General features: G+C 34.1%; 1 protein-coding gene across 8 annotated transcripts in view; it reads right to left on the bottom strand.

Moving 5' to 3' along the window:
* The window catches only part of OPA1 (OPA1 mitochondrial dynamin like GTPase), a 52,614-nt gene that overhangs the window by 31,541 nt on the left and 4,741 nt on the right, over positions 1–16,332 (bottom strand). For 2 of the 8 annotated variants that reach the window (XM_029960766.1, XM_029960765.1), the window contains exons 5-16: positions 15,491–15,544; positions 14,571–14,638; positions 9,946–10,056; positions 5,317–5,370; positions 4,194–4,298; positions 3,113–3,199; positions 2,301–2,414; positions 1,900–1,980; positions 1,698–1,772; positions 1,290–1,361; positions 1,038–1,137; positions 403–533 (exon numbers count right to left, since the gene is read on the bottom strand). In XM_029960766.1, coding sequence (XP_029816626.1) covers positions 403–533; positions 1,038–1,137; positions 1,290–1,361; positions 1,698–1,772; positions 1,900–1,980; positions 2,301–2,414; positions 3,113–3,199; positions 4,194–4,298; positions 5,317–5,370; positions 9,946–10,056; positions 14,571–14,638; positions 15,491–15,544 — 1,052 coding nt within the window. The remainder of the gene's footprint in view (positions 1–402; positions 534–1,037; positions 1,138–1,289; positions 1,362–1,697; positions 1,773–1,899; positions 1,981–2,300; positions 2,415–3,112; positions 3,200–4,193; positions 4,299–5,316; positions 5,371–9,945; positions 10,057–14,570; positions 14,639–15,490; positions 15,545–16,332) is intronic. The other 6 variants (XM_029960769.1, XM_029960768.1, XM_029960767.1 and 3 more) reach the window with 3 other exon arrangements.

The raw sequence follows: 16,332 nt of genomic DNA, 5'->3' as shown, positions 1-16,332 counted from the left end.
AGAGTACTGCAGGATGCAGTTTGTCATGGGACTATGAGTTCTACTGATACTTAAAACAAACAAAAAAATAAAGGCATAAAACAAATACGACATAACACAGCAAACACAAAATACAGCAAAAATGCCTATTTGGGAAATGGAACTTGTTCAGGTCACCTTCATGAAACAAATCAGTATTGTAGCAAGTTGGGACTGCAGTCACACAGTTGATCACTAAAAGCAAGGCCTGAGAGAAATTAAAACAACAACCATCAAAAAAAAAAAATCATACTGAATACAGAAATAAGCACTCAAAACCATCTAGAACAGGTAGGTGAGGTCCAATGTTTACAACAGCGTCTCAAGGATTTTACCATGTGTGACTTTAGCCGTCACAATGTGATAAAAACACTTTCAACTCACCCTGTTTGGGCTAGCCACGTTTTTCTCTGCGAGATCAACCTTTGTCAACACAAAAATTGTCCTTTTTCCTTGGGGATCCATTTGGCTGACTAAGTCTGTGACAATGCTGCGTTCTGCATCCACCGACCCATCTAAAATACACACGAAGTTGTGTTTCAGGGAGGATGTAATCTAACACACTGAAGACACGGTAGGTGTCAAGTAAGTTTCATGTTACAACTTAAAACCAGTAAAATTAGACCCATTTTTGGGTACACAGAGTGACAATTTGCTTTGTTCCCAGCATCATAAAAAACTAGTTTGTTATATTTAAGTTCAGAACAATACCAGCTTGCTCAAAATATTCAACTCCATTATTGTATGCTGCCTCCAAAAATACTTTTGAAGAAATCTTGAATATTATCACCACCATTTTTCTTTAACGACTAAAAACTCTTATCAAAAAGTTGCTTTTTGCCACAAATTCTGCACAGATTGCCTTAATTTATAAACAGACATTCCACAGCATTCTGTTTTGTACACCATACAAATTAGCACAAAAGGTAATTTAATATAATCAGATCCCAGAGTAACATAAGAACCATGATTAAAACAAAATGTCCTGCCAGTTGGATAACTATCTAGACTCTGATTACCTTGAATACAGAGGATGATGGCATTAGGATTCTGCATGTAGGCCTTGCTGATGCTAAAGATAGTTTCCTTTGTATCTGGAGCCATACCTGATGTCACAGTCTTTAATGTGTATATGGAAATATATATTTAAAGGAAAGAAAAAAGAAAACAAAGATGTTAAAAAAAAACCCAACAGCTAATGTTCTCACCAATAACACTACCTCAGTTTCATGTGTTAATTTAAATAATTTTTTTATTTTTTCCATACTTACACTAATGACTCCAGGTAAATCAACCAATACCATTCTCTGTAAACCAGGACCTTTCACACTTAAGGAGATGGTCTGTGAGGTAAAATTGAAATTCAAGATTTATACACACACCTACTTTGAATGTCATTGCATACACAAACACACACATATAAAACTATATAAATGCATATTTACACACATATGCTTTAATCAGTAACAACCTGTAAATTTTAAATAGGAACTACAACTTTAAATGCAAGTAACTGTTATATAAAACTGATTTTAACAGTTTAACAGTCCAAATACACTTTGCAAGTGCAAACTATTAAGTATACACTAACTAGATTCACTACAGCAACCTAGTTGAAGGGTACTTACAAAAGATATACATGTACAGACATTTGCCATTAAATATTTGAGAAGTCTTACCTCAGTGCTAACAGTGCACCCTTCTTTCACACTGTTTCTCATTCTGATTTCTATTTCATTTCTCAAAGCTGCAAGCTGTTACAAGAAAAGCAAAATATCAAATTTCACTCGAATTAAACAGGGGCTTACAGATCACAAAGACACATTTTTTTTCAGAGTTAATAAAAGTCACACTGACTTCCAGTCACTTCTTTATACTTACATCCTCCTCTTTGGTCAGATCAAACTCCCGAGAGCTGTCTTTGAATAAAGCCACATGGTGGGGACCTTCACTAAGGGTTACCTAAATGGTAAAAGCCCAATGAGAAAGTACAGCAAATCTAACACAGAGAAACGTGAGAAGTATGTGCACTTCCCACTGTAGAAATACAACTATATATAATGCTTATTTATCAAAGAATTACTTAATGGTAGGCATTACTACTATACAGACAGTATACATGGATTATATATTGGCCTGTAGAGGTTTTATCATTGGCTGAAACAACCCTCTTGTTTAGAGGTCATATTATAAATGTATGTTTACATATACTTCAATTCATGGCATGATCAGAGAGAGAATAATACAGCAAATGCTGATTCAGAGATTAGGATGCTTCTTACCTTAACAGGGGAGCGTGTCATCATCTCCCCAGACCCTCGGGGGAATATGCGGGCTTGGGCGATCATTTCTAACACGCTGGTTTTTCCTGCACTTTGATCTCCAACCACCACCACCTTAAGTGAAAGTTTAAGCAGCTGTTGGCTTTCAGCAGGACATTCTGAAAGCTTAGACAGGCTGACTAGAAATACATGAATCTGTCTCAAGAGCAGGTGTATTCTGTTTGATAATAAATGCATTAGTTTAAAAATGGAATCTTTGAAGAAGTACTAAGTTGTAGTCACGCAAAAAAATTGACTTAAGACAGTACAGTCCACAAAGCACCACCTAATGAAGAGAGGAAGGACTTGCTGCTCTCGTGGCAGGCAGCTCTTCTCTTCTTATACAAGATCCTTTCAGCCAGCAAAACACTACACATCTAATAGATGCTTATCCTGAAGCTGAATTCTGAAGTAGTTGCTGTCATTTCCCCATCGTAGTGGTTTTCTATAGAAGCAACCAGTGCTACAGGTGGTTGTGCAAGCAGGAAGCATTCCTGGCTGTCCCCTACACCCTTCCCACCGCCCCCTCCAAAATCAGCACTGCTGCAGGGAGACAGCCAGGACACCTTACCCTCTGAGCTCCACTCACACACACTGGCAAACAGCCATTTTACGAAGCCAAGGAGCATGGGGCACCTTGACTGAAACCATTTAAAATTAAAAGCTGAGCACAGCAGCAGTATCTGAACTTAGAGAATAAAATTAAATGCTTTATTCAATTATAAGACTGGTGTTTCATAAAAAAAAAATCACTGAATTTGTTATGTACTTACTCTAGGTAGGTGATCTTGAGTGTTATAACTGGCATCATAATCAGACAGTATGTCAAGTACTTCAGAATACATATCAATCAAGGATTTCTGCAAAAAAGAAGTACAGAAAGAATACACAGCCAATTAAGACAACAAAGACTGAGTTTCAGACTACTTCATCTGTAAACTCACGTGTAAAAATGCTTTTATTCTCTCCCGATGGTTTGAAATCTCAACTGTCTACACTGCAGCTCAGATCTTTGTTTCATGAAGTACAATACCAAGTAAAGTCACTCCTTGCCTCCTGTGGATGAAAATACTACAGCATTTTGCTGAAGGAGGAAAATGAGAGCTCTTACTTATGTATAGCATAAGAGAACAACAGTTTCCAAGTTAAGAAGCTGAACTGAGTTCCTTCCATTAAACATTGAGTTACATCTTTAGTTTGATGAACAATAAGCATTAACAAAGGTATAGAGTTATCAGTCTCATTCTGTACAAATAAGAACTCTTTATCTTCCAGTTCTCAGAGGAAAGAGCAAGATCAATATTGGTCAGTGAATGATGCAGAGAGAGGTAGAAAACATCCATTTTTAGAATGCTCAGGATGTTGGCAGGCAAAAGCAAAAGCATACTTAGTTCAGTCCCCCTGGATTTATACAGAGCCATTAAATGAAGTTTTCTGACCCCATAACTTATTCCTACCAAACTCAGTAAGAAACATGACACAGCATAAAAGTATCAGACTGTGTGTGTAAGAAGGTAAGGTGTAAGAAGACCTGGAAGCAAGATTATCAGAAAATACAGTGAAGCTAAATCAAATAACCCAATCCCATTTCCCAATCACTTGGGTAGGTTATTTAGTTAGATGTGGTAACCCCTTTGTGCTCTTCAACTGAAGCCATTTCCAAAAGCTATGTACTTAAAAAAAAAAAAAAAGGACAGGATGTATAACAGCCTGGATGAGTCAAAAAATTAGCAGAAGTATCTTAAAACTAATGTTAAAAGTTCACAAATGAATTAAAAAATGGAACAGCATCATGGAAATAGGGGAAAATGTGGGATAATTACATTTCTATGTGGTTTTGTAGCACATAAATACCTTTAACTTCCTCTGATGAATTCCCTTGTCATCTCTTTGCAGTACCAATTTTCTTAATTCTTTGTTCTCCTTCTCTAGTCGCTCAAGCATTCTTTGGTATTTGAGCTATAAAACAGAAGGACAAATATACTTGTGTAATTATGGAAATAGTACACTCACATATGCAAAGTTTTACCCATGGAAAATGTATAATCCCTCAGGCAAGTCCTTCAAAAATATGGAAACCTTTGTGATCATTAGCTATTAAAAATATAAGGTCATCAAGCAAAGACCATTAGAATTTTTTTTTGCAACTCCTTTGCTTCCAAAGTCCTAATAAGACCACACATAAATCAATCTTTAGGCATCTTAAGCATCATTTTCAAAGAAGCTGTGCTTATGGAATCAGACAGAAATTAGTGTCAGTGGGAACTGGCCATTCAACCAAAAAGGTCACAGGCCTTAAATGTGAATCAGCATACAACCTCAGCTCAAATACAACGGTACCAGCTCAGTCCTGTTTAAGAGATTATCATAGTACTCTGAAGATTATATATTTTTTTTCTTTTTTTGGTATCTACTCTGAAAACCATTTTCTATGATGTAGTAATGCGTTGGGCCTGAGTATATTTTTAAGAACAAAAGAAATTTCAAGCTGTTAGTAAAAAAAATGTAAATAATAAATGCATGCAAAACTAGCAAATATATGAAGAGGTTACAAAAACTTGTCTCAAAACAATGTGGCTGAGCCAAAAAGACAACCAATTTAGAAGTGAGTAGATAAAAGATTAAGTACATTAACTTTAGAAAAGTGAGCAAGCAAACCAAAATACTGATAAACATGATTAACATGCATCAGCCCTGAAAAAATCTACCTTAAAAATAACTAGTTCTGCCTTGCTAATTAAGGAGATTAAAACTTTGTTGGAATGAGGTCTTGCATTCTGTAAGTCATTGTCAGAGAAAGAACAAACTAGATTAATCTTCGGTCTGTGCCAACACACAGAACTCTGTATTGATAAACTCAGATTGAAAAAAGCACTGCAGTTTAACCAAAAGTATTTCAGGGTTGCTTTTGTCTAGTAAATCTGAGTCTGCTGCACATAAATCACTACTTAAGACACCAGTAAGTCAGAAAAGTCACCTGAGTGCGTAAAAGTTCTTCTTGAAGTTGATCAATCTTCTCTTTGTCAGAAACCTACAAAGAAAAATAATCATGGCTACTATCACTTGTTTAGTTCAACCACTGCAAATAACCAAACCACAAACTGAAAGCTTCGCTCCACATAAGAAAACTGACTTAACATGCATTTTAAAGCAAGTAAAATTCTTCAATTAGCATTTGAGATTTAAGGCTGAGATGGAAACCTCCACCTGCTACAGGAGATTCACATCAAAGAACTGTCTGAATTTCAGTACATGCAAATGCAAAAAATAATCCTTCAAGACTTAACACTAGGAAAGTGGGCTTAGGGAAAAGCAACTTTATACAGTGCTGAGGGAGTTTTCGGGCCAGTGAACTAAATGAAAGTTTTGTGGTCAAATTCTCAGGATCTCGTATGTTAATCCTCTGAATTAGCACGATGTTAATGGGATAAAATCACTAGACACCTGATTGCTACAGAAACTACTTTCAAGTGAGCATTCACTAATTCTGAATATTCACGAGGATTCTTATTTCATACTTGTTTGTCAGAATTATAAATCTGAACAAGCCGCACAACTTCATAAATGTTAGGTAGGACAGTCTTGAAGGGTTATTTCAAAATTATTTAAATTACATTAAAAACTCGAAAAATTAAGATATTATAGTACAAGATATTTTGAAGTTCAAGGCATTAATGTAATAAGATCAGGCACTAAGAACCATTTTTAGACAAATATTCATAAAATATGTTCATCAAGATGTAATAAACAGTTGTTTAAAACAATCCCCTTTTAATAACACACAGACAAAAGTATAAATGGTGCAATACAAATTGCTATGATGTAAATATTTACAAACAGCATAAAATCCAATAGTTGACAGATGAAATATTCAATTTAGAAAAAAATGTAATCTAAACAATTACTGGAAGCTTTAATATTTAAATAAACTTTATGTAATAAAGCTCATGTGACATTTACAACTCAAGGCAGCTTCAGATCAGAAGAGCATACTATCTACTATGCAGAGGACAGCTGTCATTTAGACATAAATTAATTCTGTTACTATAATTTCACAACAGTTGTTACAGATTAAACAAGACAAAAATCCACAATTATTCATAGTGATCAATATTATTTAGCTATTAAGACTGTAATGTACAGAATTCTGTCTGCACTTTATAGAAAGAAATCCAAGCTGACACTTCCATCTTTGTCCAATTATTTTCTTGGTTGAGTAACAGCAAAGAGGAAGTGCTGTCAATTAGCTTTTCACTTCTGTTAATTAGTTCAGCAGTAGCAAAAGCGCATCAGAAACAGGGTTAGTTTAGCAGAGAGGACTTGATGGTGCAGCCACAAGGTGGTATATGTAAATAAATACTTACATATACACACACTTTCAACACCTCAGAGACATAAGGGGAAAATAAAAGTAGGAGAGCAAAGAGAATGGTGTGGAGAGTCATAAGAAACAAGAAAATTAAGGAAAGAAAAGGAAAACAAAGTGTTTCCATGTGATACAGACTTTCAAAACAGTCAATATTTTCCTGTTCTCTGCTTTTAAGTAAGCTGTTCTCAAAGGACTTGTGATGCACCTCTGAAACCCATCCCTACAGACACCTCTGACCACACGAGCAGTGTCTCTAGGGGCTGTGTGCTTACGTTCAACACAGTGAGTCAAAATATTGCACACAGCACACACGTTGCAAGATATGAAGCAAAGAATTATCTGGCACTAGATAGTTAATTCTGACAAGGACAATTAGGTAAGCTATGTCAAAAATAACAAACAGCTCTAGAATGATGTATTTGCCTCAGTGTTTGGTGCAGGTGTTATTTCAGTGTTAGTACCAACAGTGCTTTGAACATGTACTCCACAAACAGTGCTAAAAATGTTTAAGTTGCCAATACTGAAAAGCTCAAACTAACAATCTGAAGTATCAATAGCCACACGACTAATCTACGATTTCATCAAAATAAAAGTAAAATAAAAAATTAACCACTAAAGTATGTCTACACAGGCACATCAGTTTTTGTTTAATCCAGTTAAGCATGGTTTGTATATCAAGATTCCTCCTTCTTTCCCCATTGCCAGCATAAAGAGCTGTGAGCCATTTTTAATCAAGGATTCCTGCACACAGATGCAGATACCTGTTTACTAAGATTACTGAAAGCTCCTCAAACATTTTGCAGAGCTGTTGCTTTCCAACAATATTTGCTACATATTGTACAAAGTAATGACATGCCTCTGAAAATCCAGTACCTTCAAAACCAGTTACTGCTCTTGTATATTCTCTAACAATACTACAAATAATTTTAAATTGATCATCTACAAAACTACAATGATTTCCACATAAATGAAACTATCAAGGTCCAGACCAAATGCATTCAAGCAGCCATGCACAGTGCAGCTCTATAAACTCAAAAATTATACTGCTAAATATTTATGATAAGGCTGACCAAAAAAACCCAACAGGAAACAATGAGCTTTTTGGTTATAGTATTCTCTCTTGAGTGTGAGATGGTTCTTACTATTATTTAATTTACAACTGTGATAGATCTAATACTGAGTAATTAAATTAAAATGGAAAAATGTGCAAGAAAATCGGCCAACAAAACTTCTCTAATAGAGAGGCAAGGAAGCCAACTCAGCTAAAAAATAAACAATATTAGTTTACATATTTTCAAAAGGACCTATGATGGTTTATTTCCATGACAGGAATTATTTATTCTTCTAAAGGAGAATCTGGATCAATAATTAGGATCTTTGAGTCCTATCATCATATTAAGATATTAAAGAAAATAGTCTAACATCTCTTTTAATTTGATGCAAGCAAAAAGATTAGTGTGACAAAGACACATTCCTTGTCATAAGTATGTGTGCCAAATGGGAGACCTGAATGCTAAATTAAAACCTTTTATATGCAAAGGTAGGTAGACCTTCAACACTCAGAAGACACAAAGTACCTTCCACAGAGGGCAGGATAATATTTCCAAAGATAATCCTTGAAGTTGCTTCACAGCTTGGGAATTGTGGAATTAGTTGCAACAAAGTACTAACAAAGTAGAATTTCAATCAGAAACAAATGCAATATCAAGCTCATTTTTCCTTCCTGATTGTGTTTATTAGGCTGATAAATTTTTATATATCAAATATTGTACTGCCTTTCCAGCAATTTTTACAATTCATACATTTTATTATAAACTTCAAGCTACTATTCCATACTCCAGCTCTCTCAATAAACTGTATACAATCTGACAGAGGCTGAAGAAGTTACCTTTATTAAAAAAAAAGTAACTGAACAATAGAGAACATTTAGACTACTGAAGACATTGTTACTCTTACTAAAATACACATCTGGAAGGGAATGAATGCAAGAACAACTGTAGGACACATACTGAGAAAAAGTAATCTCAAATAATTAAATTTACATTATATTTTATTGTACAATGCTTAGAGTCAGTATAACTGAAGATAGAATGCATCAGTGTTATTTTAAATCCAGACAGAATATTAACTAAATAAATTTGAAAAATTAAATGAGGAAAAAATGTCTTTCACCATCTTTTTTTTTAAACTGAAAGAGCATTAACAGTTTAGAATTGCCAGGGGTTCTAAGTCTAAAACACAAAAAACAATACGGAAAGAAAATAAAACATTTGAGTATGAAATGCTACTATACTTTCATAGAACAGTGATTTTCCTCTGTTGACTAAAAAGCATGACAATTACATTAATTGCTATACAATTATGTCTAAAAGTTTAGAAATTAGTTCACACTTAGTGTATTCCTCTTTTTGTGGGATTTATCTTCAGATGTACAGAATATCAGGTTCTGTACTCAGTGCTCAATTCCAAAGCTGTTGAAGAGCACAAGTAATCAGAAAGCTTTTGAGGGGGCACAAAAGCAGCCAACAAATCAGTGCAGTCAAAAATTACACATTGTAACAGATTAGACAACTAAAATATCCCAATTTATGAAGAATTTCCAATTAATCTCAGTCATATAATAATTAATAAAATGACGTTAAATTAAGTAAGTAAAGTGAACTGCAGATGTTCAACAACTACAACATATCAGTATAAATTCTGCTTTAAGACAGAAAACAAAGGACTACCTTTGATTACTATACAGTAGATACTGTTATTATTAGCAGTATTTCATTGTTTGTGCAAAATTGTTTCTAAGAAGTTCCTGTCATTTTCAGACTGGTAACAGTATAAAGCAGGGAAAAAAGTTCCCAGACATGTATTGCCTGAAAATAGCTACACTGTTACAAGATAAAGCTACAATAAGCAACAGTAAACAGACTTGACATTAATTCACACACTTTCCTTAAATGTTTTCTTAATGTATGGACACTAAATAACAGTTTTTATAGACAGAGGACATACGTTCAATTTCTATGTGACCCGAATGACCTGTTCTGCTTTTAACATCACGCTTTAAATGCAACTTGGTTAAATTGAAACAGGACTATACATACACACTACACTGTAGTGAAGCTGGCTGTAGCAATTATTTGGGCCCCTGATTTAATTAGTTAGATTTTTCTAGCTCAAATGCAGAAGGCTGCAGTATTTGATTAGTGTGAATGCAGTACATATCGTCCCTTAAGTCATCACCTTTCGCTTCTGCTGGGATGAGCCCATGTTATATTGGCCAGTGGCTCTGCGCGCTTCCTCTTCGTGCTGCTGGATTTGTTGTTGTAACAGAATGAGTTCCCCAAGCAGGCCCTGCCATGAGTTTATAATAAAAAGGAGAGGAAAATTTGGGGTGTAAGGAGAACAAAGTTAAACCAAAGGGTATAACAAAGACAGATGAAAACCAGGTATGAATGGGTCAGTTCAAACAAAAGTGAAGTTTCATTAGCGAGATCTCTTGCTACCCGGAGTGGATAGAGCCAGCAAAACTATGCATTTTGCAAATCCAGCTAGAACAAAACAATCACCATTTAGCTACACTTCCTAATTACATTCAACATTGACTAGGCATCTAAATATTTTAAAAATTCAACTATGCTGGCTTTAAAATATTCTCAGAGTGTTCAGAATTTCATTTCAGTTACTCATACCAGAAGTTCTTAAGCATCAGCAATTTTTCAGAATCTAACTATCCAGGTATCTACAGTGTTTTGGATATTCTACACACAGCTGTGCACAACAGCTAAGAGGCTCAGCTTTGTCATAAAAGTTCTCTTTTTGTTTTTATAACCAGCAAAACACAGACAGTTTATAGAAAGATGATTTTTGCCTGCTACTTAATTTTCTCAAACTATCAGAAGAATAGTTTCTAGAGCATTAAAAATAAAAAAAAAAGCGCCCCCTCTCCACTTCTGCAACACACTGCAACTTAAATTGATGCTGTCATAATCCTTCATGATCACTTCAAAAATCCCTAAAACTTAATCCTTATTCCTTTACTCATTCAGCATTTCCACAAAGCTTAGTTTTCTTCTCTTCTCCCTCCACTGAAAATACTCTTATAATGGTAAGCTGTCTTTCAAAATTAGTTTAGAAATATCATGTCAGTATCTACCATAATTTTACGAACAGGTTATTTCAGAGAATGCAGACAAAAGGATTAATGAACTATTTAAATAATGCTCTTTACAAAATAATACATCATATTTTAAGAAAACATGCAGTGAAATGAAATGTTTCAAAAATGTACTTCAGGAATGAAAACAAACCCTGAAATAGAACTTTGGTGTAAGGATTCAAGACATCTATGATCAAGTTATACATTTGTTGCATGAAATACACACACAGGCATGTACACATAAGGATAAACAACACAGGAGAAAATGCAAAAAGGAGAGAGACAACCAAATGACCAAATATAAATGTTTGTTAAATAGCGATTTGTATCATTTCAAACACAGAAAAATCTTCTCATTTGTATTTTACTGAACCATTTTAAGATTTAATAAATGTCTCTATTGCCAGACTAGCAAATGCATTAGAGCAGCACCAGGAACCAGGCAAAAGATTTCATTTCTATAACAGCAGCAAGGAGAGAGAGCTTCACAGTTATACTTAATATCTGAGGAACAACAATAATATTTTGCCATTTTTGCAGACAGGGAAACTCTCAATATGACCTGACACAGTCTATTTAAACATTGTTATGAGTCAAAAAAAAAAATAAGAAAAAACACTGAACAAAATCTGCCATGAAGGCCTTTTAGCATTTGAACAGGAAACGTAACAAATGTTTGAAGTCACCAAATCTAACTATTTATTGACCAATTACTTTCTAAGACATCTGGTACATGTGAATCTTATTCCATAGTAAAGTATGAAAAGCCCTTTTCAACTACAGTTACCCCATTTAATAAAATATTCAAATAAAAAATAAAGTAATTTAAAAGGCTTCTCTGTAATCCTTTCTTCTTTGTATATATCAGTCAGTAATCTTATTATTTCCTTTATATTCTATTTCTTAATTCATACCACTGTATTAAAAATATAAAAATTATATGTATATATTTTTATATATAAAAATATAATAAATAAAAAATATTAAAAATCAAGAACTTTAAATAGCACAGAACTATACACACAACACCCAGGATGCTAAGAATCAAGACACAAACAAAAATATTTACATCTCTCTCTTTGGACACTGTGTGTCCCCTCCACCAAAATCAATCAATCATTCTAGTGTAAAACTAGGTTTATTTTCAAGAATTTCATCTAGAAAAGTCAACACTTAATCCATTAATGCGATTTCAAAACTCAAGTTCTTTACAATCATTTTATTTATTCTTTTAATTGTCAAAGAAACAATGTAAAGGGGAATAAAAATAGTTGACAGACCCATTCAGATAAACCCTGCAAAGTCATAATGATATCTAGGTGCAAAACAAGTGCTGACATTGTTCCTGCACGTACTTTAAATTCCCCTCCATTATTTGACATTAAAAGCTAATATAATGTACTTCAGCTGAGTATGACTCTCTCTTTAATTTAAAAGCAATGCAAAGGTATGAAAATGATAAGGAGGGTAAAGAGGCAAATTTTTAAAAATCTGAATAAATGTCATAGTTTTATCCAGAGTACCTAAGTTGGGAATATAATGGTCCTATTAATAAAAAAGAGAAAATTATGGAAATTTTATTGAGCAACTTGCGAGAACGAAAAGAATAGGATGTTTTTTAAAAAAATAAAACAGATCACAGTCAAGTGACCTTTGTTACTCAAGTCTCTTTTTCCCTCTCCAGCAGTAGCTGTAGTGAAGGGCTGTGGGACACTGCTGCTTCTTCCACTGACGGAGGTGACCCAGTGCGGGCCGAGCGAGGCAACCACACGCTGCCAACTCCTCAAGAGTGCAGCAGGTTCTTCAAGGCATGAGATTTTAATCCAGGTAAAAAGAGATTTAAACTCCATTTATTTAAATTACTATCTGAACACTCCACACTTAATTTAATTCTCTTCTAAAAATATGGTACCTTTTGGATTAAGTGAGAGATTATGAGGTAAACACATTAGCTGACAGGAAGCAGTACAGTCGGATTCGGTGTTCAGGGCACATTTCACTCGCTCAGTTACTTTGCAAAGTAACTGGTTTCTCATTCATTCTACTCAAAGTTTTTAGAGACCCATCTGAGGATCATGCCCAATAACAATTCTCCAGAAGGCTTCTCCTGATAAGCAATTCCTAGATTCCTTTATCAGTTACTAATCTCTTCACAACGAAACAAAGAAAGTAAGCTCAGACACATTTAATACCACACTACAGCATTTTATGCATCCATACAATCACAATTCTTAAACTAGTATTGGTGGACAGTGGTAAGCATTGAATGTAAAAAGGCCATCTAATCCATTGTCTTGAAAATAATAATTTTGCCCAGCAACAAACAATGATTATGTTTTCTTAGGTATTCATATGTGACTTGTTTGAAATATTCTGACAAAAATGGATCATATTAATTAGTAAACCAGCAGTTTCTAAGCACAACATATTGGATATGATTGGAATAACAAAAATCAGTAGACTAAGTTTTCTAAATCATACTGATTTCATATGGGTAGATATTTTCCATACCATAGCCAAAGTTTTGTTGGCAACATTAAAATGCAGATGACACTGCATCAAAAAAAAATACAGGATAATGAGTTTTAATGGTACTACTGGTATTCAGTAAAAATTTCAGTTAATTTTGCTATTAAAGACAATAAACTCAGATGGCCACTTCTTCACAAATCAATAGTAAGGTATATTTTATGTTTTATACAGTGAAACCTGTGCTAAGCAATCACTCAAGAGAAAAAAAAAATAATATAAATGGACAGTTTGCAGACAAATGGGAAATAAAAAGCATGTAGAAATTCAGCACTATTCTATAAGGGAAAAAAATGGTAGTAAGATGTGAGCTTCGTACAGGTTTCACTATACATTGTCATGCAGTATTAAAGTAGAATAAATGTATACATGCCTGCATATACAGAAAAGTCATTTATGGAAAAGCCCCAGTTCAGACACTTTTAGTTGCAAAAATAACTATATGATTATTTACAAATTCCCTGATATATATTGCTTTCCTTTCATTTTTAAAAGAATTTTTAAAAATAAACCAAGGAAAAACGAAAAGCCTTGAAAGAATGAGCAACATGACAATTTAGGAATTTAACAGAAACAAGATCTACTGCTCATGAAAACAAAAAAAAAAATGCTAAATCTTGAAGTTATCAAAATACAGTAACTTTTTTTCCCAGAGAATAGTAACAAAAATGTCATGTATGCTTTATCTAGATAAAGTAAAAAACAGATTGCTTTAAGAAATGGAAATTCTTTATTAAGACAGGAATTGTTAAGTAAGAATTACAACTATGAAAATGTCAACACAAATGAGGTTGCAAGCAGAAATGCTTAAAAATAACTATAAAAGCCTAAACCAATTTCTGTAATAAGCTAGAAGCTCAAGTGCCACTGAGAAAATGCCCTGAAAAATTACAAATGCACATAAAATACCTAAAAACACATTCTTATAAAAAACCTGATTTTCTTAATAATGCAATTCCTAAAGATTTTTAGGACTGCCTCAAATTTCCTTACACCGCAATATTTATTATCACTGCACTGTTCATATATATGAAAAGCAGTAATGCATACTCAAGTAATTTTCAATGATAAATTCTTTTCAAGGTGCTTCAAATAAAATCTGCAACTAGCTACCGATGCAGTTTCAAAAAATAAATACCCATTTATCAAGAAATGTTCAGTTTTGCAAGTGAGTAATTACCTTCTTGAACTGTTTGTCATTGTCATAGCCCTGGTCAGTAGCCCTGAATGCTGTTTCTCCTGGAGCACCTAGAACATAATTACAGAAACTCATAAGATGCAAAAGGCACTTAAAAATTCTCAAACTACGCCTACCATAAAATTAAAGCTTCAACCTCTGTGAATGAGTAATTCAATAATCTTTGAAGTTCCTATAAAAAAAGATTAATCTTAAGAAACTGAAGAAGAAAATCAGTTTAAAACTCATCTGAAAATTTTTTATCTAGATTGTGACTCAGATTAGTTATATCACAAGGCAGTAGGCAGCTTCAGTTAGACTATTAAAAGTTCTCAAAATATTGTAAAATTAACTCTGAGAAACACAGAAGGATAATACGAATTCCACAGGTGTTACTGTAATGACAAAAAAAAAAGCAACTTTCCTATTGTAATGACATAGATTTTAAAAAGAAGCCTCTGGAAAAAGCCTGAAATAAAAAGCATCTGCTAAGGACTGTGGCAGACATATATCAATCGTTAATCTATTCATTGTCAGAGGGGAGGATCTAAGCCAGGAAAAGATTTTTCACCTGGAGAGTGGTTGGGCACTGACCAGGCTCCCCAGGGAAGTGGTCAGAGCACTGAGCCTGACAGAGTTCAAGAAGTGTTTGGACAATACTCTCAGGCACACGGTGTGATTCTTGGGTGTCCTGTGCAGGGCCATGAGTTGGACTCAATGATTCTGACGGGTCCCTTCCAACTTAGCATATTTTATAATTCTATGAAGCATTTTTAAAATAGCTGGAAAGTATTTGTAAATCAATATTAAATTGCTGTAAATAGTTGTGCCTATATTGATATTCACTCCTCTTAGTACAGTAGAGCTTTTAAAGTTTGTTTTAAAAAGGCAGGTTAAGGGCAGGAAAAAGGGCTTTTACACACCTAACAACAGAAGTAGATCAGAAGCTCCTATGACTTCACTAACCAAATTGTAACCTGTGAAAAATCAGTAGAAGAGGGGAAATAAAAATTATAAATACAAAACAAAATGCAAAATAAAGATGAGGGATCTTTGTCTCATTTGGAGGACCACACAATCATAAATGGCCACTATGCCTATGTGAGTATAATATCAAATAATAGGTTACATCTCACGATACCAGTCAATAACAACACAACTTCAAACTCTCAAAATTTTAAACAGCCAAAATACATAGGAGATGGTAATCTACTTGTCTCTCTGCTGAGCTTGGTCCCTACTTAGGTTCCTGCTAAGTTTGTAGGATTAATAAATTAATTCTTCCATTGACAGTACTTTAAAGAAACAAAACACACTTCTTATGCACAATGATATGAAAATATTTACAAACACACTTAGAAGAATAACACCTCACAGATATCACCTTTCACGAATACAAAGTTACGTGGTTTGATAATTATTAAGGTATACAATAGAAATAATCTTGCACTTTATTACAAGAATGACTGGGTGTGCTCATTAGCAAGTCAGATATGATGATCAAATCAGTAATTTCTTAGTTTTAAAAAGCCCACTGATAGAAATGTCTCATTTAAGTCTCCCAAAACATGAAAACCATTAAGCCTGCAACTGCCTGGGTACACTGAATAGACAGACCATTCCTGTGTCTTTTGTGAAGGATTTAAAACTCCTACCTATTCCTTTGAAATGCAGCCCCTACCTAATCCAAATCTCCAAGAAAGTTCTGGGGCCATGTCCAGATGGAAAATATCATTCAATCCAAATTCAACCCAAAAAATACTTT

Source organism: Manacus vitellinus, unplaced genomic scaffold (assembly GCF_001715985.3).
Source record: "Manacus vitellinus isolate BGI_N305 unplaced genomic scaffold, ASM171598v3 scaffold_29_pilon, whole genome shotgun sequence".
NCBI lineage: Eukaryota > Metazoa > Chordata > Aves > Passeriformes > Pipridae > Manacus > Manacus vitellinus.
This window is presented reverse-complemented; position numbering and strand designations above follow the sequence as displayed.